The sequence below is a fragment of the Syngnathus scovelli genome, chromosome 14 (genome assembly GCF_024217435.2).
Source record: "Syngnathus scovelli strain Florida chromosome 14, RoL_Ssco_1.2, whole genome shotgun sequence".
NCBI lineage: Eukaryota > Metazoa > Chordata > Actinopteri > Syngnathiformes > Syngnathidae > Syngnathus > Syngnathus scovelli.
The window spans coordinates 12,771,685-12,795,403 of NC_090860.1; the positions used below are offsets into that span (position 1 = coordinate 12,771,685).

General features: G+C 46.2%; 1 protein-coding gene across 5 annotated transcripts; it reads right to left on the bottom strand.

Moving 5' to 3' along the window:
• Positions 1 to 384: 384 nt before the first annotated feature.
• On the bottom strand, positions 385 to 23,713 carry LOC125980973 (alpha-actinin-1). 5 transcript variants are annotated; one of them, XM_049740714.2, is made up of 29 exons: positions 23,313 to 23,672; positions 22,465 to 22,608; positions 22,359 to 22,395; positions 22,148 to 22,287; positions 21,950 to 22,079; positions 21,516 to 21,729; positions 20,880 to 20,946; positions 20,708 to 20,811; positions 16,458 to 16,532; positions 8,779 to 8,893; positions 8,586 to 8,705; positions 7,790 to 7,876; positions 7,634 to 7,721; positions 6,741 to 6,819; positions 6,559 to 6,640; positions 6,114 to 6,199; positions 4,781 to 4,873; positions 4,240 to 4,470; positions 3,969 to 4,116; positions 3,734 to 3,884; positions 3,520 to 3,628; positions 3,298 to 3,438; positions 3,039 to 3,221; positions 2,839 to 2,973; positions 2,577 to 2,756; positions 2,359 to 2,505; positions 1,491 to 1,556; positions 922 to 1,080; positions 385 to 830 (listed from the first exon to the last, which is right to left on the bottom strand). In XM_049740714.2, exons 1-29 carry the CDS (start codon positions 23,518 to 23,520, stop codon positions 672 to 674), a joined length of 3,678 nt encoding a protein of 1,225 aa, XP_049596671.1. In that variant the 5' UTR covers positions 23,521 to 23,672; the 3' UTR covers positions 385 to 671. The 5 variants fall into 5 exon arrangements, with proteins under 5 accessions (XP_049596671.1, XP_049596670.1, XP_049596668.1 ...); XM_049740713.2 differs by lacking the exons at positions 20,708 to 20,811; positions 20,880 to 20,946; positions 21,516 to 21,729; ... (3 more) ...; positions 22,465 to 22,608; positions 23,313 to 23,672 and adding an exon at positions 1,706 to 1,786 and having other exon boundaries at positions 16,458 to 16,841; XM_049740711.2 differs by lacking the exons at positions 6,114 to 6,199; positions 20,708 to 20,811; positions 20,880 to 20,946; ... (4 more) ...; positions 22,465 to 22,608; positions 23,313 to 23,672 and adding an exon at positions 5,609 to 5,694 and having other exon boundaries at positions 16,458 to 16,841.
• Between the last annotated feature and the right edge of the window lie 6 nt (positions 23,714 to 23,719).

Genomic DNA, 23,719 nt, shown 5'->3' on the forward strand with positions numbered 1-23,719 from the left:
AAGCAGCTGGTTTTAAACTTTGTACATAAAATACAACTGTTGACCACAAAATATACTCAAATTATATATGTATATTGTCCCTTAAAATGCTTAATATCTGCATTAATAGGCTAATTTCAAAATAAAGACAAATATATCTATTTATAAACAGCAATTTATTCACAAAATGGCAGTAGCAGACCACAAAAATGTGATATTTTGCTTTGCAAATCATGCCTTGTAGAAAGTCTGCTTAAAGTTCTATATTTGGTGCCACTTTTTGTCTCAGAAAATTATTTTAACACAAAAATGGCCCCCAAAGAAATCACCAAAAATCTGTACCTATTGTGTTTGATGACTGTAATAATATATTGTATGTAAATAGCTGAGAATAAACAGACAACATAAAAGCAATTTTTCTTTATTACAATTTCCATCTCTCACTCTTAACCAGGTGAAGAAAAATACCTTTTTTTTTTTTGTTCAGTATTATAAAATATGTTAACTTTATATCTTTATGAACGAGGACAACAACAAGAAAATAAAAACATAACACGTTTTTCTCTGTGTAAACTGCTTGGCATGGGGGGGAGCAAAGGAACGCAACTTGTGAGGACAAAACAATATAAGGCCAGAAACGTAAAAAAAAAAAAAAAAAAAGTGGGCGGGTAAAGGGCGGGGCGGCGGAGAGTTCAAAGGTCGCTCTCGCCATAAAGGGCGGTGGAGAAGGACATGTAGTCGAGGGCCCCGGGCACGCCATCGGGTCCCGTGTACGGGGCCATGCGGACTATGCAGTACTCCGCCTGGTCGGGGGGCAGCTCCCGCCGCAACTCGTCCGCCAAGATGTAGTTCTGTTGATGACCAGATAGTTAATAATTTCAAATTAATCAATTTTTAAATATTGATTTGACAGGATCATACATAATCCATCCATTGACGTACCTTATCTCCTGCCAGGACTTTGAAGGAGGCCATGACCTGGTCGGCCGTGTCTGTGTCGGCCGTCTCGCGTGACATGAAGTCGATGAAGGCCTGGAAGGTGACCACGCCCATGCGGTTGGGGTCCACGATGCTCATGATGCGGGCAAACTCGTTCTCGCCCTGCAATGTACACGCAAGCATCCGCAAACACATCCATAGTTACACAATGCTTACGGTTGCTTGTTATTTAGTTAGCAAATAAAATCGAGCTAATTACATTATTTATTTAGCAAGTTTTCTAGCTAGTTAGGCTCAATATTCATTTAGTTAGTTTGTTTTCTGGGTTGCCAGGTCGTAATGTTTAGCTAGCCTTCTGGTTAGTTTGTTTTCTGGGTTGCCAGGTCGTAATGTTTAGCTAGCCTTCTGGCTAGCTTGCTCATTAGTTTGTCTGGTAGCTTTCTTCAGTGGATTTTTTTCCAGCTAATTGCACCACTGTAATTGGCATGTTGTGTTCAACATACAACACACGTGTTACCTGTTCACACGCAGTCTTCTCAAAGCAACCAAAAAAGAAAAAAAATAAACATTACCAGATTGTAACCAACGGAGATAAGGCAGGACTTGAAGTCGTCTGCATCCATCACTCCCGTTCTCTTCTATATAAGGGCCGAGCGACGGACGGGAAAGGGGAAAAAAGACAGAAAAAAAGAGAAGGAAGCAAAGGGGAAACCGTCGAAAGAGGACGAAAGGAAAAACAGGGAGGAAAAAGGAAAAAACAAAACAAAAAGATGAGTTCAACAAGTACCTGGGCGTCGTTGGAGATATCGAAGCCGAGGCTGATCAGGCAGGCCTTGAACTCCTCGCCCCCCAGCGTGCCAGAGTGGTCCTGGCGTGTGGTGACGGTGAGGGGTGGGCATCATGCAGCGACACGCAACAGCCGTGACAGGGCAGGTGGGGGGGTGGGGTGGGGGGCATTCGGACAATCATGATTGAAGGTGAGGTGTGGGTGATATCATGCATTATGGAGAAGGCATGCAGGAGACACAACAGAGAAGACATATTGGAGGTTGGTTAGCATCTGCAGGGTCAACACGCACTCATACATGCGGACACACAACCAAACAGAGACAAACACATGTGCATGTGCGCACACAAATACACAAAAACCTACACGGACACATTCATACATAAATGCAAACACACAAACACACACACGTTGCTTGGCCAGGGCATTCTCAGGCGTTACTGTGCAGTGTGTAAGGCAGTGTGGTGACCCCAGCATCAACATTCAAATATATATTCTGATTTTTAAAATATAACACACACAAAATATTATAACAACTCCGTTCTCGTGCTGCTAATGTTAGCCGCTAGCACAAAATAAAAGGTTGACTGGCTAGCAGTTAGCCGCTGTTAGCTGCCAGCACTTGCTAAGAACATCCTGGCATTGCGACTGACCCTGTCAAAGTGGTTGAAGGAGGCCCTGAACTCGTTGAGCTGCTCCTGGCTGATGCCTTTGGCGTCCCGCGTCAGGATCTGGTTCTCGATCTCGTTGATGGTACGAGCGATGGTGGTCAGAAGTTGCTCCCAGCCTACACGGATGTGCTGAACACATGACACAAATGCGTTCCTTACATCTCCGCTCGTATGGTCAGTGCTAGCTGCTTGCTAGCTACCTCCATGGTGTAGTTGGTGTGCTTGTTGTCAAAGATCAGCGCGGCCTGGATGAGCTGGTGGTCTCCTTCCAACTGCTCAATCTTGGGCATGTAGTTGACGATACTCTTCTCGTACTGCCGCAGGTGGGCCAACTGGTCCTCCAGCGTGCCGTGCAGTTCCATTGAGATGTAACCGATTTCCTGCACTCCACATACGCACAGGAGCAAAATATTAGAAGGAGAACGTGAGGTTATTCAAGAGCAGGCTGGTCTTTAGACTGACCTCCATCTTGGTCTGGATCCAAGGCCCGATGACGTTGGCTTGGCTGGCGAACTGGCGCCGCAGACGCTCGTTGTTCTGCTGCCGGGCGTGCTCCTCAATCAAGGCCTGGTCACGCTGAGGAACCAGCTGTCGTACCTGCAAGGACATCATCGTTCACACTATCCTGAACTGCACTTTTATTTACTAATGCTCGTGGTTACCTTGTCCCACTTGGCGTTGATCTCCTGAGGGTTGATGGTGGTGTAAGGGTTGATGCCGGACATATTGACGTGATACGTCTGCATGATCTTGGCGATCTCATTATGGATGCCCAGGATGGCCTGGCGCTCTTTGTCCGCCTCGGGCAACGTGGCCTTGAACTGCTCGTGGGCCGTGCTGAGTCCCTGCGGCACATACGTACCGGAATGTGAGATGATCACGCAAAAATACCTCAATAATGACTTCTTTTTGCATTCTCACTTGGATTTCCTCAATGGTGTGGACTATGAAGGAGTCTTGTAGATCCTCCATGGCGCCTTCCATCCAGTTATTGAATGGAGCTGCTCTCTTTGCAAACTCCAGGTACAACTGATCAATGGTTTCCAGAAGTTTTTCTGTTCTCTGTTGAACACCATCATTTTTTTAAATATTTAATCCAATTAAAGAGCGGATGAGAACCTCCACGGGATATCATGGACTCACCTGGAGAGCTTCACTACGTTGTTTGGTCATTGCTCCAAGGGCATCCCACTGGTCACAAATTCTCTGGCAGCGATTGTTTACATTTGGTGAGTCGTAGTAATCCAGCTCACTGGAAGACACCAAAAATATTTTCGTTTTTTCGTAGCTCGGATTGATGCTCTTGTGATTTAAAGCTAATGTTAGCGGGCTAGCCTTTGGACGCTTTTCGACTTACTTCAACTCCTGCGCGATGGCCGCAATCTGCTCCACGCGGTCCTGATGGGCAGCCAAGTCGCTCTCAAAGGCTTCGTGCTTCTTCAGCAACGCCTTAATTTCCGACAGGGACGCCGTCTCAAAGTCTTTGCGCTGCAGCATCTCCTCCTTGCCTGCACGGGGATCATCTCAGTCTCGATTTCAGGAGTTTTGTGTGAGCCCTCAAAAAAATATATATAAATCTGCCACTTTTGTACCTTTTGTCCAGCCTTCGTGGATGGCCGCTTTCTGTCGGAACTTCTCGGCCAAGTGGTCCAGTCTCTCCAGGCGGCGGATCTCGTTGAGGAGCCACTCCTCGTAGCCCTTTTCGGCGCCTTCCAGGTTGCCCCAGGCGTTGTTGATGTCCTGCGGGGAAGACAGTTTGAATCTTTTCAGCAAATAAATGAATGAAATGTAAAAAAAAATAAGAACCCACTGTTCTAGTTTCCTGAGGTATGAACAAAGGATTTGGACAGAAGCGAAACCCACCGACACCATCTGGCCCTCGGAGGGCATGAAGGCGGGCCGGTTGCTGAGCCTCAGCTTGGTCTGCAGCGTGTTGAAGTTGATCTCCAGCTGGCACTTCTCCTGCACTTTGGGCGGCTTGTGTAGCCGGCGGTAGTCTCGAAAGTCCTCCAGCTTCTGCTGCATGGCCTGCATGGTGTTCTCAGGCACGCGGTTCTCCAGCCATGGGATGGTGCGGCGGATCCACTCCAACAGCTGAAGAAGAAGCGTGTGCGTGTGGAAGGAGAAGGGTTGAGATGCATGCAAGGAAAATGAAGGATGGTGGTGGGAAGAGAGGAAGTGGGGCAAGTGGATGTGTGTGAAGATAAATAAGAATAGTGTTAAAAATGAATTTTTGTGAATTCTTAGACCATAAGAAACGATCGTTTCTTCTTCTATCATGGACTCGTTTGTACTGATGCCTATTTGGAGCACAAACACCCCAGGGTGAGTTTGGTGGGGGAGGGAGGGGGGTGATGGAAGGGGGCAATTGGAGGTGTGTGCGTGGGGGCGGGGTTGTGCTCACATCACTGGCCAGCTTCTCATAGTCGGTCATCAGCTTCTCATTCTCTTGATTGACAGCCAGCACCTTGCAGATCCTGTTGGCCGCCGTCTCCGCCTAGGACATCAGACCTTCATCATCATCATTTTTTTTTTTCCTTTCAAAATTTAATTTAAAATGGCAGGAAAAAAAAAGGCTCCATCCTTGAAATTCCCAAAAGAGGAGCCAAACAGTGCAGCCAAAGTAGAAGAAAAGCTTGTGCGTGAGCTCAGTCCATTGGCCGCTTCATTAGGTACACCTGCACAAGCCAATGAGAGCCAAGCGAAGAGCTGCGTGGAAAATCAATGACGATCTCGGTTGAGCCAAAATGGATGCCGAATTAACCTCGAATCAAATTTATGACTAAATGAAATCTCCCTCTTTTTTTTGTTTTCACTCCACAGAGGCCAAACTGACTAATGGCTGCAAGCTCATCTGCCACCTTGAACATGTCCTCTGCATCATGGTCGCTATGACGACAAGGCACCGCAGAGGAGACCGAACAACAAAACAAAGATAGATGGATGCTCCAGTGGACATTGAGCCGAACCCACATGCGGTGAAAGTTATTGCTCCGTATTCATCAATATTTACATACTGCTCACATATTTCGACAGGCGCCATGACTCCTTAGAAGGAAACAAGCCCTTATTTGGAAAATACGCCGACAGCTGCTAATGTCTGCTATGCATCGCTATTTAGTCAACGACTAAACTGTCCGATCTTAATTTTTAACGAACCACTCGGGAGTTTTTGAATGAAACGCGGAGTCGGCCCCGTTTGGGGATTTCAGAGTGTTCTGGGACTGCTCACCTTCTGCTTGCCCGAGAAGGCGTGGTAGTAACACGACACGTAAGTCATGACGGCCTTCTCGTCTGGCCTCAAGGTGCTAATGATATCTGCCGCAGGAACAGGAACAGGCCGCAGGAACAGAGGAGCAGCAGGAGAAAAGCAGGAGAGAGAAAGAGTAAAAGTGTGCAGGGACAAAAACAGCCAGCAGGGGGTGTAATCTCAAGGAGCTCCAGTTTGCCTGCTGTTTTTGACCTCAAGGGAAGCACGGTACGTTAAATTTTGCGGTGATATGTTAATGTTTATTTTTTGGGGGGATATTCTGTCACGACAGCGAGGCAGACCAGAGCTTCGGAGAAAAAAAAACATGCGTTTTGAAAACATGCAGAGTGAGTGTGACCCCTGCAGGGAAGATTGTGCGCTGCAGAGAGAAAGTGTCAGGAAAACACCTGAGAAAAAAAAGGCAAGGTGAGAGAGTGGAGGAGGAGGAAGAAGAGGAGAAGGAGGAGGACGCTGCATCCACGGATACCTTCTGGGCGCCCGAGAAGGCGTGGTAGAAGCTAGACACGTAGGTCATGATGGCCTTCTCGTCCGGACGGGCAGTGCCCACAATGTCTGTGGGGGAGGAGGGGGAGAGGAAGGGGGGAGAAGAGAGGTGCGGTGGAGGGAGGGGAGGACTCGTCATTGAAGAGCTTTTAGCTCAGCATCATCCATCGCCATACACCAACAAGTCCAGATGTGCTTGGAAGGGAGGATTGGATTGGTTAAAGAGCTTTGACATTGTTTCCGTGGAGTCTGCTTGAAAATGGCACATCTTGGCCCGGCCTAGCTGCCAAATCATTAGGAGGAGGAAGTCGGTTATGGAGGGTTATGTAAATTGGTTTTTAATGTGACCCTGCAATCCAGTAACTTTTGAAAGTTAAACATGAATGACAATTTAAAATGATACACAATGCTAATCCTTTTTTTTTTACCTTCTGCATCCAACATTTTGGGAATATCCAAGTACTTCTCAGCAACGTCGAAGGCTGTGTTCAAGTTGGTCATGGGGTCGTCCTGATGACAGAAAACAACAGTCGGCGTCATCCCATTTCACCCCCTACCCCCAAATCATAATGGTACTGCCCGCCCGCCCAACATTTTAGCGTCCTCTCACCTTGCGTAGCTTCCCGTAGTCGATGAGCTCCGGGCGGTGCCGATGAATAAGCGCACAGAAGCCCAAACCATCTTTCCAACTGAAGACAAAAGGAAACTTCTTGTTAGAACATATCTGAAATGGAAATGCTCTTCCAATATGATGAAATGCCATCAAATCAAAAAATGGCCACACTGGAATATGATCATAGCGAAATGGCCTCCAGCGGTTTTATTTTGGGTCCTCTGAATGGAAACTAATCTGCTTTCATCTTTAAATCCTTTTTTTTAAATTATTGAGGCGTGCTTCCGTTGTTTTTGTGCAGTATCTGATATTTTGAATCAATTAATCAACTTTGACTTTTCTGGGTGAATGTCGACTTTGAAATGATTACATTTTGACGGCGGCAATGAACGCTGTGCTTCAAACGTAAAAAGAATAATAAAGAAGCTATTGTTTGCCTCACATCTCAGGTGTCACAGAGACCGCATCAAAGGGTCCAGAACCGCCCCCCCCACCCCATGTTGGACCCCTCACGGTGATCTGACTCCCCCCCTCCTTTCTTCTTCTCGCCTTTCATCCACAGCGATCAATGATTCAAGAGCAGCCGAGTAGAGAACTCTTTTTTTTTTTTTTCTTCACTTTAAATTCTCTTTTCATATTTACCACAGCTTTTTGTTAACACTACTCATCTGCTGGCGTCACGTCATGTTCCTCTCACCGCAGTTCAGCTTCTCATCCAATCAAGCCAACAAGCATGTTTTGTAAAAATGTGAACCACTTGGCCCAGACGGAGATAATTAGACGATGAAGTCACTCGAGCTGTCAAAACGTTATGAAATGTTGCCTGTGTGCGTTTGAGTAGAAATCCACACAAAGAAAGTAGCGAAGCGGATAAAACGTTTCTGTCTGACCTGATGTGAAAGTTCTGAATGTTGACGTTCTTGTAGGGCGCCGTCTTGCGCTGACACCACAGCAGGAGGCCTTCTTTGGCGGACGTCTCTGAAGTCGGGAAGAAGATCACTCGTGATGATTCTCCGCTAATAATTACGGTAAGCACTCACACTTACCTTCAACGGAAATATCTTGGATGGCAAAGCGGAGGATGATGGTCCAGATCATTCCCAATGTCATCTTGGCATTGCCGTCGACAATTTCTGTAGGTCATTCAAAAAGTGATTGAAATGAAAAGTTTGACAACAATAATTCTAACTTGTTTTTTTTCTGTTTGGTCTGTATTATACTGCCCCCAGGTGGCCAAGGCATGAACAGCAGAAGGAGCAGTTCATAGAAGTGAAGCAAAAAAGTTTGTTTTTATAATGTGAAAATGACAGAATAATAAATAGTACTTTATTTAAAATAAAATAATACTGCAAAAATGTGTTTTTTATAGTCAATACCAGTATTTGATTCATTTTCAAAAAAAAAATTTTTCGCTGCACGTCATGACGGCATTGTGTGAATGGAGCGGCGTTATCTGCTCCTCTTTCCGTGTTGTGTTAGTCGTAACGACAATCCTTCCCAACAGGTTGGCCGTCTTCAATAAATCGCAGTAATCCAATCAGGATCAGGCGGCTCAGGAGCCGCTTCCAAGGTGGACGCGTGAACGCGGCGCCACGAGGGTTAAAAACAGTCGTCGGTTCCGGTTTGACACACGAGGCGACCGATCAATCCCGTTAATGCCATTTGAAAGGGCAACGGCCTCCCCCCCCCCCCCCCCCCCTTAAAATCCCAAGCAGCTCCCTGATGAGATGTATGGACGAGGGATTCCAGGCGCGTAATCCGTCTGGAATGTCGGTCTGGCTCGGATCTGATCGAATGGTCGCACCGAATATCTTTCAAGCGTAATCAATGAGTGGCGCTCACCCTCGGCGCCGATGGACACCAGCTTGACACCTTTGCTGGCGATGAAGTCCAGCGCTTTGTTCACGTTGGAGATCTTGTGCACTCTCATCTTGCCTCGCTCGGGTTTGGCCAGACGTTCCCCTGCATGGGAGAGAGTGATGGAATATAATTTTTAATATCTGCATATATCTCTAAGCGGGTGGGAATCACTGACCCGAAATGACCTCCAGCAGGAGCATGAGTTTCAGACCATCCCGGAAGTCCTCTTCGATGTTCTCGATCTGCGTGCCGGCTTTTCTCAAGTGGGAGTTGCACCAAGCTGTGAACGTCTATGGAAGAAATGAAAAAAAAAATTAAGGAACTGATATCAAATCTGTACATGTTTTTTAAGTGGGTTCCTCGGGTTCCTAAAGATCCTAGAAATGTGTTTTTGACTTAAAGCAATTCATCCCAAAACGGTAGCGAAGGCGCTGTTGGCGCTCACATCAGTCGAACGTCATCCCTTCAAAAAGCGGCCGTCATCGGTTGAAGTTTACGCGACCACTTGGCTTTTTTACTGGCACGCGCTGGCCGCTGAAAGGAAGCGGAGCGCGACCGATGTCGAAAGGAACAGAGGAAAGATTATATGGTGTTTCATCTCCAAGGATAGAAGCGACTGGAAAAGATTTATGGAGCTGGGCACACGCCCTGTGATTGATTCTTGGATGTTTGGGTCGGCGACCGCGATGGGGAGCTTTCAGTTAATTCGATGCGGAGGGATACGCCGAAGAGGGTGTGATTAAAAATCAACACAGGAGCAAATCATTTTTGGTCTTACTTTTTTCAATTTTTCCAATATGTAGTTTTGTTTTATAGTTTTATTGTTTTTGAAAATATTTAATATTTTTCTCTTATTAGTTTTCTTATTGTTAAATTGTTATCTATTATTATATTAAATTATATATTGCAAAAATACATAGAAAGGCAAAATTTTTTTGGTCTTACTTTTTTCAATTTTTCCAATATGTAGTTTTGTTTTATAGTTTTATTGTTTTTGAAAATATTTAATATTTTTCTCTTATTAGTTTTCTTATTGTTAAATTGTTATCTATTATTATATTAAATTATATATTGCAAAAATACATAGAAAGGCAAAATAAATAGCAATAAAAATATACAAAAATATTAAAAAAATGCAAATTATATATTGCAAAAATACATAGAAAGGCAAAATAAATAGCAATAAAAATATACAAAAATATTTAAAAAATAATTAATATATATATATATGTATATATAATTATAATAATTTTCCACTCACACTTTATTTTCTTTCCCTAATATTTTGATATTTTTATTTTTCTATGTCATTGTTTGGTTGCACCAAACCATCACAACCCAGCTTTACTTTTATTAACTTTATAAAAGACAAACAAAATGAGGTTATTTTCATGTATTAACTCAACGTGCAGTTTTCTGTTGACCACCGAGTCCAAACTCCTCCGGGCGGGCTCAATTGTTGCGCAAGTGCAAGAAAAGCGAAAACACAACAACATCTGGCCGGCTCAAACGTGAGCCTGCTTTCTCTCTCTCGATTCGTCACCTCCCAAAAAACGAGGCCTGCCAGAGCGTTAAGAGGGGTCAAGAGCACGCCGTAGCATGTGCTATACATCCACTCGCCCCCCCCTCGCGGAAAACACACGGAGGTACTTGTAACTTCTAAGCGTGGTTTGATTAAAACGCAAAAGTTGTGAGTTGATTTCAAAACTCCTGCGTTCCTCCCTTCATTAATCATCCTGGCTTCGAAAAATATTTCCTGCTTCACTCATTCCTGCCAGTTGAAGCGTCGTAGCGGTTCAACAGGCCTAAGCAAAGGAAGTCAGATGTTGCTGGCAGGGACTGATGCACAGGAAGATCTTTTTTTTTTTTTTTTTTTTTAAACAGTGTGGCCAAATTTCCACTCTTTGTGTGCACGATTATTAGCAGTAAAGTAGTCCGATACCTAAAATTTGGAGCAACTATTTATTTTCAGTAGAAGGAACAATATCGGCTTCAAAATCAAATGAATCGGCCTGGTTGATGATCAATCCATCATTTATTATTTTGGAGCCGATCATCGATTAGTGAGTTAAAAAAAAAAAGGAAAATATTAGCCTTGGCTCAATAGAAGTTGAGAAAACTGGTACCGATTATTTTTCAATGCAATGCAATTACTGTACATACTGGATTAATTTGATTATTAATTTGATTATTTATAAAGCTGGTTCGCACACATTTGTATTCCGAGATAACGCAAGCCACATGTATGTAGCTTCTATAAATACACGCCATCTGGTGTCAAATGAATCTCCAGTTTCGTATAAAAACTCGCTCGACGTCGAGTCTTGGATGCAAAAACTCAGACGGCGCTCGACGGCTGGAGAAGAAATCTCAAGTTTGACACATGGTCATCTGCCAGCGAGCGAGGGAGGGGGAAAAAAAGAAGGGCCGGGAAAATGGAGGAGGTCAGAGCAATCCAGGAAAAGGCCCGATTGTTCAATTTTGACGTTCAAAATTTCAGTCGGCGCGTCGGAGACTCCTTGAGACCCTCGTTGGCGCCGCTTAAATGCTCCGACACGTATTTTCAGATCCTGGGCACCCTTGAGGCTGGAGAGGCTTTGCTGGTTGCCATGGCAACCGCCTCACCATGACCGCGCTTGAGCCTTTTATTTTTTTTGTTTTGTTTTTTCCAGCGACGAGCGGGCTAGCTGTTAGCACGCGTCCATTTCTCATGTTACACACACATGAATATGCATTAGAGAGAAGCGACGGTAAATATCCGTGCGGCGCTGACAAAAGCGGCCTTGTTGGCAACACAATTACACTTGACACACACAAATGGCGTAGCGGGAGCCGCTGCCAAGGAGATGTAGAAAGATTCTGCTGATTTGGCACTTTTGCACTTAAAGTGTCTGCGTCAATGGATGCTGCACCTGAGAGACTGACGCACTCCATCACGCTTACGAGCCAGCCGCAGGGAAACACACTTCCTACCCGTTGCCTAGGACACACACGTGCACACACACAGGGTGGAAATGCATGTGTGTGTTCTCACTTTAAAGGAAGGAGACAAGAGAGAGGGTGAATGATGACCCTTTTGGGAGACGGCCAGAGCTTTTCTGGCCCTGAGGAAAATGTTCTGTACACTATTCGGATAAAAGTCGAGACACACAACATTTATATCGACAGCGGGGAGAAAACGAGATATTTTTCCGGGTAAATCCAGCTAATGGAAGTTTCTGGATCCCGGCGTTTTTCGAATGGAGTACAGTAAGCGTGCTGAAAGCCTCCTTTGTGGCCGAGCGGCTTGCGGCTGAGTCAGGTGACGGTCAGCAGTGGCGAGAGAGAGAGCGAGAGAAAAAAAAAAAAAAAATGCTTGCTCGGGCACAAAGCGGCGAGCGCTAGCTGACTCATGACTACTGAAGCTACGAGTACTTCCCGTCACTGTGTCCGCTTGTGTACTTTACCTATGATGCAATATTTCTCACACGATTTTGATGGTAATGGCGGAAATAAACAAATAAAGAGTGCAGACAGACACAGTTGGAATTACAAAAAGCCCGCGAGGGGGATCCACTCCATCGCGCAGTCTGATCAATAATAGCCGCCGCGGAATGAAATTCACACATTCAATACTGGCTTGGAAAATAAGAACAAACGGCCTCGGGATATGGAAGCGTCAAAATACTTTTTTTTGTCCTTTTTCCAGGTCGTTGCGCTGTGAAAACAGCACAGACGCAGAATTGGGGGCATGTGACAGCATCTAGCCAAGAGCAAAAGAGCTAACGGCTAGCCCGGCTAGCATGGGAGGTTTTGTTATGAGTAAATTTTGTGATGATAACCATAAACTCGGAAGTAAAATAATAGGCACCTAGTTGTCTGGCACAACATGACTAAAATCAGTTACACAAAATGAATTAGGGGAGATGCTAATCTACAATGACTAGCATAATGGCTAAAGGCTAGCATGAAAACAACCACAGAGAAGCTTTATTTTATTGGTTTTTAATGAGCTAAAATGTCTGGAGATTGACTTGGCAAGTTTAAAAACCTTCCACTTCCACACCTTCTGTTTTGGCCCCTCATTTTACGACAAAATAAATGGATGGTCACTTTTATGATTTTTTTTTTCCCACCCAGTCTGAAAAATGTGAGCGAGAGCACCAGCTCGTCCAGTCAGTGGCATGAACGCAACGTAGCAGCCGTGTGTTTACTCAGAGAGCAAACAGAGCTGACGCGTCGCTATTCCCGATAAGGCCGCAGGGGCAATTTCGACACGCTCGGGCGAAATGTCAGCAAATAACTTTCCCTCGCGCGCCGGCCGACGCCCACTCACTCATACATTTTTTTTTTCTTTTATTCAGCGCGGGAAAGGGGGCAAAGTGGAAGGAAACAGAGGAGGAAGTTGATAAATTTAAAAGTTTTTGGGGGTTCTAATAACGCCTTGTAGCATCTGCGGCTAGCTAGTGTTAGCTTATTTACAATGCTCAATTATAAGTTTTGGACAGTGACCTGACATTTTGTTTCTTCCTATTTCAATTTCATATCTATCTCAGGTCGATGTAACTTCCCATTATCGAAAGCTGCAGCGTCAGCAGAAATTTCGCGATGGCAGTTTGCCGCAACGCAACAAGAAGCCAATTAAGTGAAGTAAATAACGTCCGGAGAGTGAAGGGATAGCATCGAAGGTAGACAAAGGAACGGCCTGAAGAACTGCTGTCACTGTCTCTTCTTCCTCAAAGCTCCGCCCCCCCACTACACACACACACCTAAATTCTACTGAACGCAAAAGGTGTGTCGGGTTACCTGCGTATCTGTTTACACCATCACCAGCAGCTACCGCATTAGCCAAGTTAGCTTGTCTTGTGGGGACGCTCACATTTTCAAAACCGGTTCAAATGTGTGTTGAACAAACTCCGGATGAGGAGTCACAAAAAAGCTATTAAGATTCAAAGCAGCCAACTTGTTTTAATGACCTTTTAATGCCGCGCCGGGCCGGGAGCTAGCATCTAAATTTGGAGACGGAGACAATTTGCATTCAGGCTTTTTTCCGGGGAAGACGATTATATCGGCAGTAAAGAAATTAAGCAACCATTAGCACCAAATACAACTGAAATTAGTCAGTTGAAACATTCCCGTTTTGCAAGTCAGGACAATACATTTTGAAGATTGTGTTGTTTTTTTTTGGGATTCCCAAACGTGTCCCGACGTGAGCTGCAAGTACGAGGATGCTTATCTTGGAATCTTAATGTCTTAGCATAGCCAGGTGTTTTTCAGGGACAGGTTGTCAGTCTTGCATATCTCCTTCGAATCGTGTTTTGCGTAAAAAGACGATTTTCAGGTTTTCTAGCTGTGGTCCAGGTTTGTCATTTTATTTTGGTCCTACCCTAAACTCTTCCGTACCACACCTACATTCCCAAAAGGCCACATGGAGGAGATAAGAAGCATCCACCGCTGTTGCATCATGACACTCCCATTTAAGGGCGGCCATATTTCTCCATTCCGTCGGGGCTTGTCTTCTCTTGTGTGACGGTTACGGGGTTGCGTAAAACGAGAAATACCACCGACGATTATTTAGGTAAAAAAATAGCTTGTGGATGGAATGATATTCAAAAATACTTTTTTTAGCTTCAGCTAGCATACAAAAACTGTGATGTTTCACTGCTGGTGGAGAAAAAAAACGCTGGTCCACAAAACACTTGCCGTCATCACATTCCTGCATTCCCATGATGCACCTTGCATCGCCTCGCCGCTTGACAAAAGAGCGTGACAGCTAACAATGCACGTGTCGCTGTGCAAACTACACTCCAAGTTTAATTCTTCAAATCAGCAGAATCCATGTTCTTTGTCAAGCTAGTTCATATTACCGCTTGTAGCAACAGTTCATGTTACAGAACTTTTTTTTTTTTCCCTTCCAGCTTACAACTTGTTTTTCTTTCCTCTCACATCTCAAAGTGATATTTTCCTACGGATAGGAAAAGCTCTAAGCGCACACGACTTGTTTTTGCGATTGCGATATTTTCCTTGATTCCATTCAAATGATCTGCCGGTAGATTGAAACTGCAACCATGGACCGAGAAGTTGCACAGCTGCCAGGAGAATGTAAGTTACACCAATGAAACATTCAGAAGGTGACAAGCGTGTGGGCCAGCTGCATTTTTTTTTTTTTTTCTTCTAGCTGCACATCACACCTGACGACGGCAATATGGCGAGCGTCTCGGAGTTAGCAAGAGTGGCTAACGTCGTGTCGGCGACCAGGTTTAAAGTTTCAAATTAGAAAGGTCAACTGCTAATCGATTAAAATAATCGTTAGTTGCAGCCGTAGCCATGGTTAGCATTTCAAAAAAATTGAAGTTTTTACCCAGAGGTAGGGTTTCAAATTTGGGTTAGGGTTTCCAAAAAGTCGTGACACCTGAGGGTGTCTTTGCGCCGTGCTTCTCCCCGGTAGCAGCAGAGGATGACATCACGCAGGAAACCAGAAGCAAGAAGAAACTGGATGAAGGAGGAGGAGGTGGGGGGGGTGTTTGAAAAACTTTTTCCAACAGCAGCAGCAGCAGCAGCAAGCGGCGAGAAGGGGCGAGATTATTACCATTTTTGGGCACGCTCGCTCTCAACGCAAGCCCGGCCCAAACCGCAGCGCTTGCTCAGATTCCACACATCTTTTTTTTCTTCACCCCCCCCCTTTTTTTTTCTATAAAGTAGGAGGAGGGGGTGAAAGGTAGTGTGTGGAGGGCTGAGGAAGTCACAGTCAAGGATAATCCCATCACCCCCCCCCCCTACAAATTAAGTCAAGGATAGACTTTGCTAATCCACATCTCATCATACAGCAGATGACATGTTTTTGGAAATGGGGGGGGGGGGGGGGGGGGCAATCATTGACTTAATGCAGCCAAGCGCATGGTTGACATCTGTTGCAGGAAAAAAGGTGCACTAGTGTAACACTCGAATCCCCCCCCCCTCCTTTCGAGTCCCTGTTGCAGCACTAATTGCTGTTGAATGGAGCCGACACACATCTTGTAATCCACCGTAACGTTCCACACACATCTTGAACAGTCACGCCGCACTTCAGTACACAACTTAAATCGATCAAAGCGTACTACACATCAAAGTTAAACAAAAAAAAAAATCGCTCAAAAATTAATTACAAATTTATTGGTATCGGCAGAATCTACCAGTACCCGATACTTTAAAATAAACCTTGTCACAAATACTATTCCATTAGTGCTATTTTTTTTTTATCTTGAGAAATTTATTTATTCTTATTTGAAGGCGCTTTTTGGCCAATTTTAGAATAAATAACAGAAATATGATCCAAATGGAAATATTTTCCAATATAAAAAAATTGAAATTAAACTTTCAAGATCACGTTAGGGTTTCTAAATAGTATTTTGGTATATCGAGGATTCTACTTTCAAATTGGGTTTTCCAAAGAAATTTAGGTTTTAAAAGTACGAGTCAGAGAAAGTGGTCATGGATTCAATTCAAGCAAGGAGTGGGTTTGAATTTGAATTTCCAAATTTGGAATTGGACCAGAGATTCATTTTAGAAATTACGGTTTCAATCCATGATTAGGGTTTCATATTGGGCTTTGAAGCCAGGAATTGGAGATTCAAATTGGGGGTTCAAACCAGGGGTAGGGTTTCAAATTAGGGTTTCAAGACAGAGTTAAAGTTTCAAATTAAGGTCTCAAGCCAGAATTGGGGGGTTCAAATCGGAGTTTCAAGTCAGGGTTACCATATCAAATTGGTGTTTGAAGTTGGGGATAATGAGAAGCAGAAGAAAAAAAAGGGGAAAAGTATGAAGGAGAAGAAGGGAAAAGAAGAGATGAGTTTGTGCGCCTGTAAACCCGGAAATGAGCGACTGAGAGCTCCTCACCTTTCGCTGCTGCTTCTCCCAAGCGGGATCCAGGAGCATGTCCCGGTCCCAGTCGTCCTCCTGCTGCATGTAGACCTGGTCTTCGTCGTAATGATCCATAACGTGGGGGTGACGTGAGCGCCAAACAGCCTGTGTGTCTGTCTCGGCTTCTCTTCCCTAATATGTGCGTGTGTGTCCGCCGGGTGCCTCTCCTCAGTCCGCTGCTTCTTCTTCACCTCCTCCTCCTCCTCCTGGAGACGGCGAGTGTGTGTTAGGGGGGAGATTCGACGGTCCGCCTCCGGCTTCCCCTTGCTCGCTCTCTCTCTCTCTCTCTCTCTTCCTGCAAAACTCTTGTTCCTCCTCGGCTCTGCAGTTCCCCAGAGGGAGGCTTCGTTCAGAGCCAGGTCGACAGAAAAAAGGGGAGTGAGACAGAAAAAAAACTTTGCAACAGACGAATGGGATCCATGGGCGAAGCAGTAGGATGCTGATTGGACAGCTTGGGGGGTGATCCCGCCTTTGCTTGACGCTGATTGGCCAATTTGGCTCTCATCCATCAGGCTTTCCGCAGATTTCCCGCCCAAGCTTGACTTCCAAGTGTGATTGACGGGTGACTTGAGGCTAATTAGCCTAAAACAAGTGTGATTTAAATGTAGCAGAAGGTGAGACGGATTTGTAAAAGGACACCCGCGGCCTGGAAAACTGAAACGTAATAAAATATGTTTGTTTAATTAGCTACCATTATTTAAAAAGATGGTAAAATAAACACACAAGGACACCTCATTAGGTACGGCGCACGGGTTCAAGCTAGCGATAGCATTTACATATTAATAAAGGTGAAGAGCAAACAAAACAAACATCTGATGGACACTGTCAATCAAAATTGTATAAATAAAAATATAAATGTAAAAATCATATCAGCTGTGCGTCAAAAATTGCATAGCATTGCTAATACATTGGGCGCGTCTCACACTGTGCTGCATTAGCAATTAGCAACTGTCAATTCATCAATGACAAATACATTTGCTGCTCACTCATTCCAAATAAAATTATACTATTTTATAATAATGATAGATGAAAAGAGGATCACTTGCTAATCTAATATTTATAACAGTACTTGACATTTATTACATAAGATATATCCTGTGTTTAGGGTTAATGGGCTTCACCCCACTTGTACACTTGTGTGAGATTTAGGGCCGACGTGTTAAGATGCAGCGCACCCTGATGACATCAAAAACACACCCTGTCAAAGAATAGATTGTCAAGAATGTCCCAGGAGAGGCGTACCAGATTTACATATACCAGAAACACCTTACTAGGCTATTCTATGTTACACACACACAGAGAAACCTCGAGAAGCAAAGGTGAGTCAGTCTCAAGTCAGACAGCGTGCAGGTCGCTCTGCCTTCTAAGGTTAACTCGTCCTCCTTTCCTTCCTCCTCCTCCTTTTCCTCACTGAGGTGAGGCGGGGAAGAGCCCCAGTCAGAGTCGGATTGCTCTTCTATATATGGACAAACTTCTAAAGGGGAAGAGATAAATGTTTGGGAAAGTGATGTCACGGTTTGACTCCACAGCTTTGTGTGGGGGGGGGGGGGAACACAAAATAATACAAAGCTTTTTTTATCCTCTGCAAATAACTATTAATGCCGTACTGATGAGCTCCATATTAAGGATGTAGATAAATACAATTATTTTCAGAATTCCGAACATATGGAGTCCGCTGCTCCCGGTGCTGAGCTCACTGGCAGCTTCCCAAGGTATTCCAGTCATTTTGGGAAGGGGAACGCTTGGCCTTGTATGGGATGATGATGATCCCATTGACTTGTGATGCCTTTGTGGGCAAAGGAACACGGTCAGAGAGTCCACGAGAGTCTAAAATTAAGAGATTACGTGGTATGGAAATCTCACATCTCTATTAAAATGAATCTGCAATTTTGGCATTGTTATTGTTAGAATGACGAAGGGAGGGCGTTTCCCGCCGTGACTAGCATGCATAACCAGTTTACCTTTGCTGGATATATGCCAACCAAATTTGAATGTACAATAAAAGCTTTACACATGGGGTTAGGTTTCGATTGTAGGAGAGCGGACTAAAAAAAAGGAAAATATGCAACAAATTGAAGGGGGAAAAAAAGAGTAAACAAGCCTCGAGCATGTGGGCATTAATGAGCGTCCCAGAGGAGTCATGAGGGTGAAACTGAGGATGTCCATTTCCTTCAGATAAGTCCCAACAAGCTGCACGGAAGCCATTGTAAACAACACTTTGATCAATGCTTCCATTACAGCAAATTAATTGGGGCGATTTGGCAAAGTCACACATTTTACAATTTCTGCCAGGCTATGTAAACACTTTTTAAATTACTTTTTTTTTTTTAAAGTACAGTGAAAAGCAGATAATTCCAGTCAAGCTACGGATTTTAAAAAGGTATTGGAAGGAAGAAAAGTCAATTCAAGCAAAGTCAAAATGAGTTTCTTAGAGAATAAGGAGGTCATCGAGGAAACGCCGCCAGGAAATGATCATTTTCCAATGACGAAAGAGCCAAAGAAGGAGTTTGGGCTGGAGAATGAGCCAGTCCTTTTATTGACAGAAAACAACACGTCTGTCTGGTAATGTTCTAAACACAAATGCGTTCTTCTTGACGCCTTCAACATTATGAAAAAAGAAAAAAAAAAAAAAAACGTGCACGCTTGACGTCAAACACTTGAAATAAAATGGCAAGTCACTTTGTGCGCCGTGTCCAAATCAATAACTTTGCTTCCTGGTACTAAAAAAAAAAACACAAAATGGCAGTGTTGGGAATCATTCACTCATTCCCTATGTCCCTAATCAATTTCTGCGCCATGAAAGTATATCAAAATGAGTTAGAGTTACATTTAGAAAAACTTTTTTTTGTCTAAATGGAGTAACTCAACCCACTTCAGTATCAAGATTCCACTGAAATGTAGTAATTAGTGAATGAGTTACCAAAAAGAGAAATCACGAACGTCACTTCCTGTCTTTTTTTTAAAGTCACATGACCTCCAAAAAAGGAAATGCCGACTGGAAAGAAGAAAAATGGCGACTATGTTTTGAGCTTCTTCTCTGAGGAGCCGCACTCACCCTCTTCTGATCCCGCATGAGTCCGCTTCTGCGTGGTTACTTTGAGCTTTTCTCCCGTCCTCGTGTCCGCCGCCTCCGCCACGCCGGCCTCGCGCTCCGGCTGTCCGGCGGCGGCGTCTCGGTGGCGCCCGTTTGTCTCCGCCTCTCCGTCTCCATCGTCCGAGATGGCCTCAGTCCTGCCGTGACGCTCCGCCGCCGCCGGCTCGCTCGCGTCCTCCCGAGTCTCGGGCGACATCACCGGGCTGCCGCACACCAAATCCGACAGGCTCAGGCGGCGTTTCCCGCCGTCTCGTTCCGACGCCTCCTCCTCCGAGGACGTCAAGTCGTGGATGGAGATGGACGGGTAGCTGCACGAGTCGATGGCGGAGAACAAGGCTTGGCCGGCGGGGTCGGTCAGCTCGCCGGCGCGCGAGGCCACGCGCATGCGTTGCCGCCTGGCTACGTTGCGCCGCCGCACGGCACTGCGCCGCTCGTCGTCCTCGCTGCTGGAGCTGGAGGCGCTGGCCGAGGAACTGGAGGCGCCGGCGGGCAGTGAGGGCGAGGTGGACGAGGGGATGGACAAGGTGGCGTAGTCGCGCGGGCTCGGCGAGCGTGGGCGCGGCATCGGGTCCAGCCAAAACGCGCTGTCCGAATCGGAGTCGTCGTTTGTCAGAAAAACAGATGGCGGCCTGCTGCTCTGTCTCCTGGAGCGCTCCTCCTCGTCCCCTCCCGAGCTGGAATTATCAGAGTCCTCCGCTCCGACTTCAGCCCCGTCCGCGCCCGTGGCGGCGGCCGCCGCTGCCGTCGCCGCTCGGGTGGGGCGACGGCCGCGAGCGTGCAGCTGCATGATGGCGTCCTCGCTCAGGTCCGAGTCCGAATCGGAGCTCCATCCCTCCAGCTCGCGGCGTACCAGCGAATCGAAAAAGGCCATCATGCGCGGGTCCTCCTGGATGGACTGGCTGACGTAGTCGTGCGACAGGCCGCTGCCGCTGTTCAGAACCAGGCTGATGTACTCCTCGTGCGTGTACAGGCTCCGGCACGTGTCCTCCACGCAGCCGTCCAGATCGCCCAGGCTGTCGGGCTGCTGGTAAGGACTCCACACCTTGACGCACACACACAACACTTCATTTGTAAACGAAATTTATATCTAATAATATCTTTCATCTTCACCCACCTTGATGACCTTTTCCACACCAGAGGAGCAGATCATGTACGTGTGCGGGTTGAAGCGGACCTGGTTGACAATGGAGCGGTGGCCTTTGAGGACCATGAAGGCCCCGTTCACCACGCGTCCTCCTGCACAGTGAAAAGTATTAGCAGAAGTCGTCGTTTTTCCCGCAGAGAGGCGTCAACGAATAACTCACCCGTATCGGGGTCCTTGGGGATTTTCCACATGTAGAGGTTAAAGTCATCCGAGCCGGACAGGATGTACTAAGGACACACAAAGCGGGTCAGGACGTAGTACGAAGCTCACAGTGTGAATATCGAATTTGAGCGGATTCCTGGCGGCGTCTTCGCCGAATTCAAAGGTTGCTGCCGTGTTTTGTAAGCAGCTGAGGCTCGTGTGAAGGCCGCCAGTAAACACGTGGGCGACGTGAGGATGGAAGACTAGCGGGGATGATTTATTTTTCTGCTTCATTTGTCTTCCCGTGAACACAACAGAGTCAAGATGTCACTTTTCAGACAAATCTTTTCAATTGACCTCCGCTAGACGTGGAGTCTTCCGCCGCTTCCAATCATGTGAAAATGTTTTATTATTTTCCCGGTGAAACATTGGCCTTGTCTCTGCGTGGGTGTTTTTTTTTTTTCTGTGTTGTCACCGTGGAGAGAAGCTGAGACACGTAAAAAAAAAGGGTGACTTTTTTTTTTTTCTTTAAACCCTCAACACAAAGGAGAAGTACAAAGAAACTAATCGATCTTGCGAAAATGTCACTGCTCTTCAACTCGGTGCCTTCGTGGTGCGTGATTTGAAACGAGATCCAAGAGCGGCGGCGCCCCACCTGATCGCGGTCTCCGGCAAAGCAGCAGCTTTTCATGGTGCAGTAGTTGAAGTAGCCCTGGTTGTCGAACTGAAAGCTGGGCAGGCGCGAGTGCAGCTCGTAGAGGACGGGCGGCAGGCGGCGGCGCAGCGCCAGCAGCTGCGTGCCCGTGCTGTTGAAGCGCACGCTCATGGCGCTCTGCAGCGACATGCTGCCGCCGTAGCGTAGCAGCGTGCTGAGGACGACAATTAACAGGACATTATTTAATGACAGAAATGCTCTTAAGCTCCTGATGGCTGTGATGTCATCACTCCATTCACACCTTGTTGCTTGAAAACATTAAATAGGGAGACAGTGCCACCTAGTGGACACTTTGAGGTACCAATGGGCACAGCAAAACAACAAAGTGGACAATCAAATCATGATGGACTCATCTTGAGAGATGACGTTCTTACCTGCGGGGCTTGCGGATGTCCCACAGCCCGACGCCTTCTTTGGAGTTGGCGGTGGCCAGCAGCCGAGGTTCCACCGGGTTAAACATCACGCTGTGAAAGGCCGACGAGTAATTGGCCAGGCAAAACGGTTCTGGGGACGGTAAAGGAAATTAAACATACACGTTGCGGGCAAGAGCACCACGACGGATCACGCGATACCTCCGTACGGCGGCTCTCGCGTGTCCCAGATGAGGACGCGGCCGTCGTCGGACGAGCTGGCGAAGACGTTGTCGTTTACGGGGCTGACCGAGAGGCTGTACACGGCGTCGATGTGCAAGAACACGTTGAGCGTCTCCCGCCTGTGACAGCAGCGATAAACAATTGTGTGTTGTCATCACGAGCTAACAGGCTAATTACTACCGTTACGTACCGCTCCACGTCGTGAAGAATCACCTGCTCGTCGTTTCCTGTTCCGAAGAAAGACAGAAACGTCAGCGGTGAAGTCGAAATGAAGGCAGAAATGGAATGCACATTACCTCCTGAGAAGACCTTCTTGTTGCTGCTATCAAAAGCGAGGCAGAAGATGTTGGACAGATGTTCTCCCTTTAGCTTGAGTGGCTTGGAGCGAGCGTGGAGGGCTTCTTCCATGTTCCACAAGAGCACCCGCCGGTCATCTCCGCCTGCAAAAAACAAATCCGTGACGCCACAGATTTTCCAACTTCCATTTAAGTAAATGATATGAATCACTACTTCTCCTTTCCCTCCTTTTTTAAACACATTATCAGAACTTCAGAGTCCAAGTTTGTACTTTTTAACTTCTCCATGAGGAGTCAAAACAGTTCCAGTCTGAATTTACTCAAGTATTTGTATTAAAACATACACTGATCACATCAGCCATCTCTGTAAATAGATGGAAGTCAAGTTTAGAAGTTAAGGTACAAAGCCATAAAGTTCAGGCTGCACTATTTTTCACTTCTACTTAAATAAATGAATTAAAACAATATTTGTGTTGAACCATTTTATCATCATAATAAAGCAGTCAGTATGGTTACATGCCATGCCTGTTATGTTACCAAGAGGCCCGCACGACTATTATTAGCCACGTCAAAACACTATTATGCTAGCATGGCGGCTTACGTGGGCGGCTACGAGAGCACTCTGGGGCGGCATAAAGAGCTTCACCCAGCCGGGCTGACAAACACCCACCGCCCGGTTCATGTGAAGTCAATGTGTTGACGTTATAAAAGCTAAGCTAACGGGCAAACGTAAGAAAGCCTAAAATGCTAGGTTGCTAGTTGTCTTAGCATGCTAAGCTAACTAGCACTACGAAGCAGCCGCTTTCCTTCGCATGCTAGCAAAGTTTGCCCGGCTGTGGGTTACCCACCGGACACCAGCCACTCGCCGCCGTTGTTGGAGAATTCGATGGCGTTGACACAGCCAAAGTGTCCGAGCATGTCCTTCTTGTACAGGCTGGTGCAACCGGCCAACCTGCGCCGCTGGAACTCGTCCTTCATCAGCGGATGCCCCGTCAACCGGCGGCGGGACAGAAAGCCCACCGAAGAGCGCATACCGCAGCCCTTCAGCTCTTTCATGACAGCGGTGGTGGGTGACTACCAAGCTCCGTGAACACTCTTCATCTGCTGGCCAACTTGTGACCCCCGTAGCCCGGCGTGGTGCTCATTGTTGTGGCGGAGGCTGTGGAGATATGGCAGTCCGAGCGAAGGGTTCCCACTCCGGTCGCTGGAGTGGAGGACCCCCCTCCCCCTAGCGTCCCTCCTCCCACTTGCATCA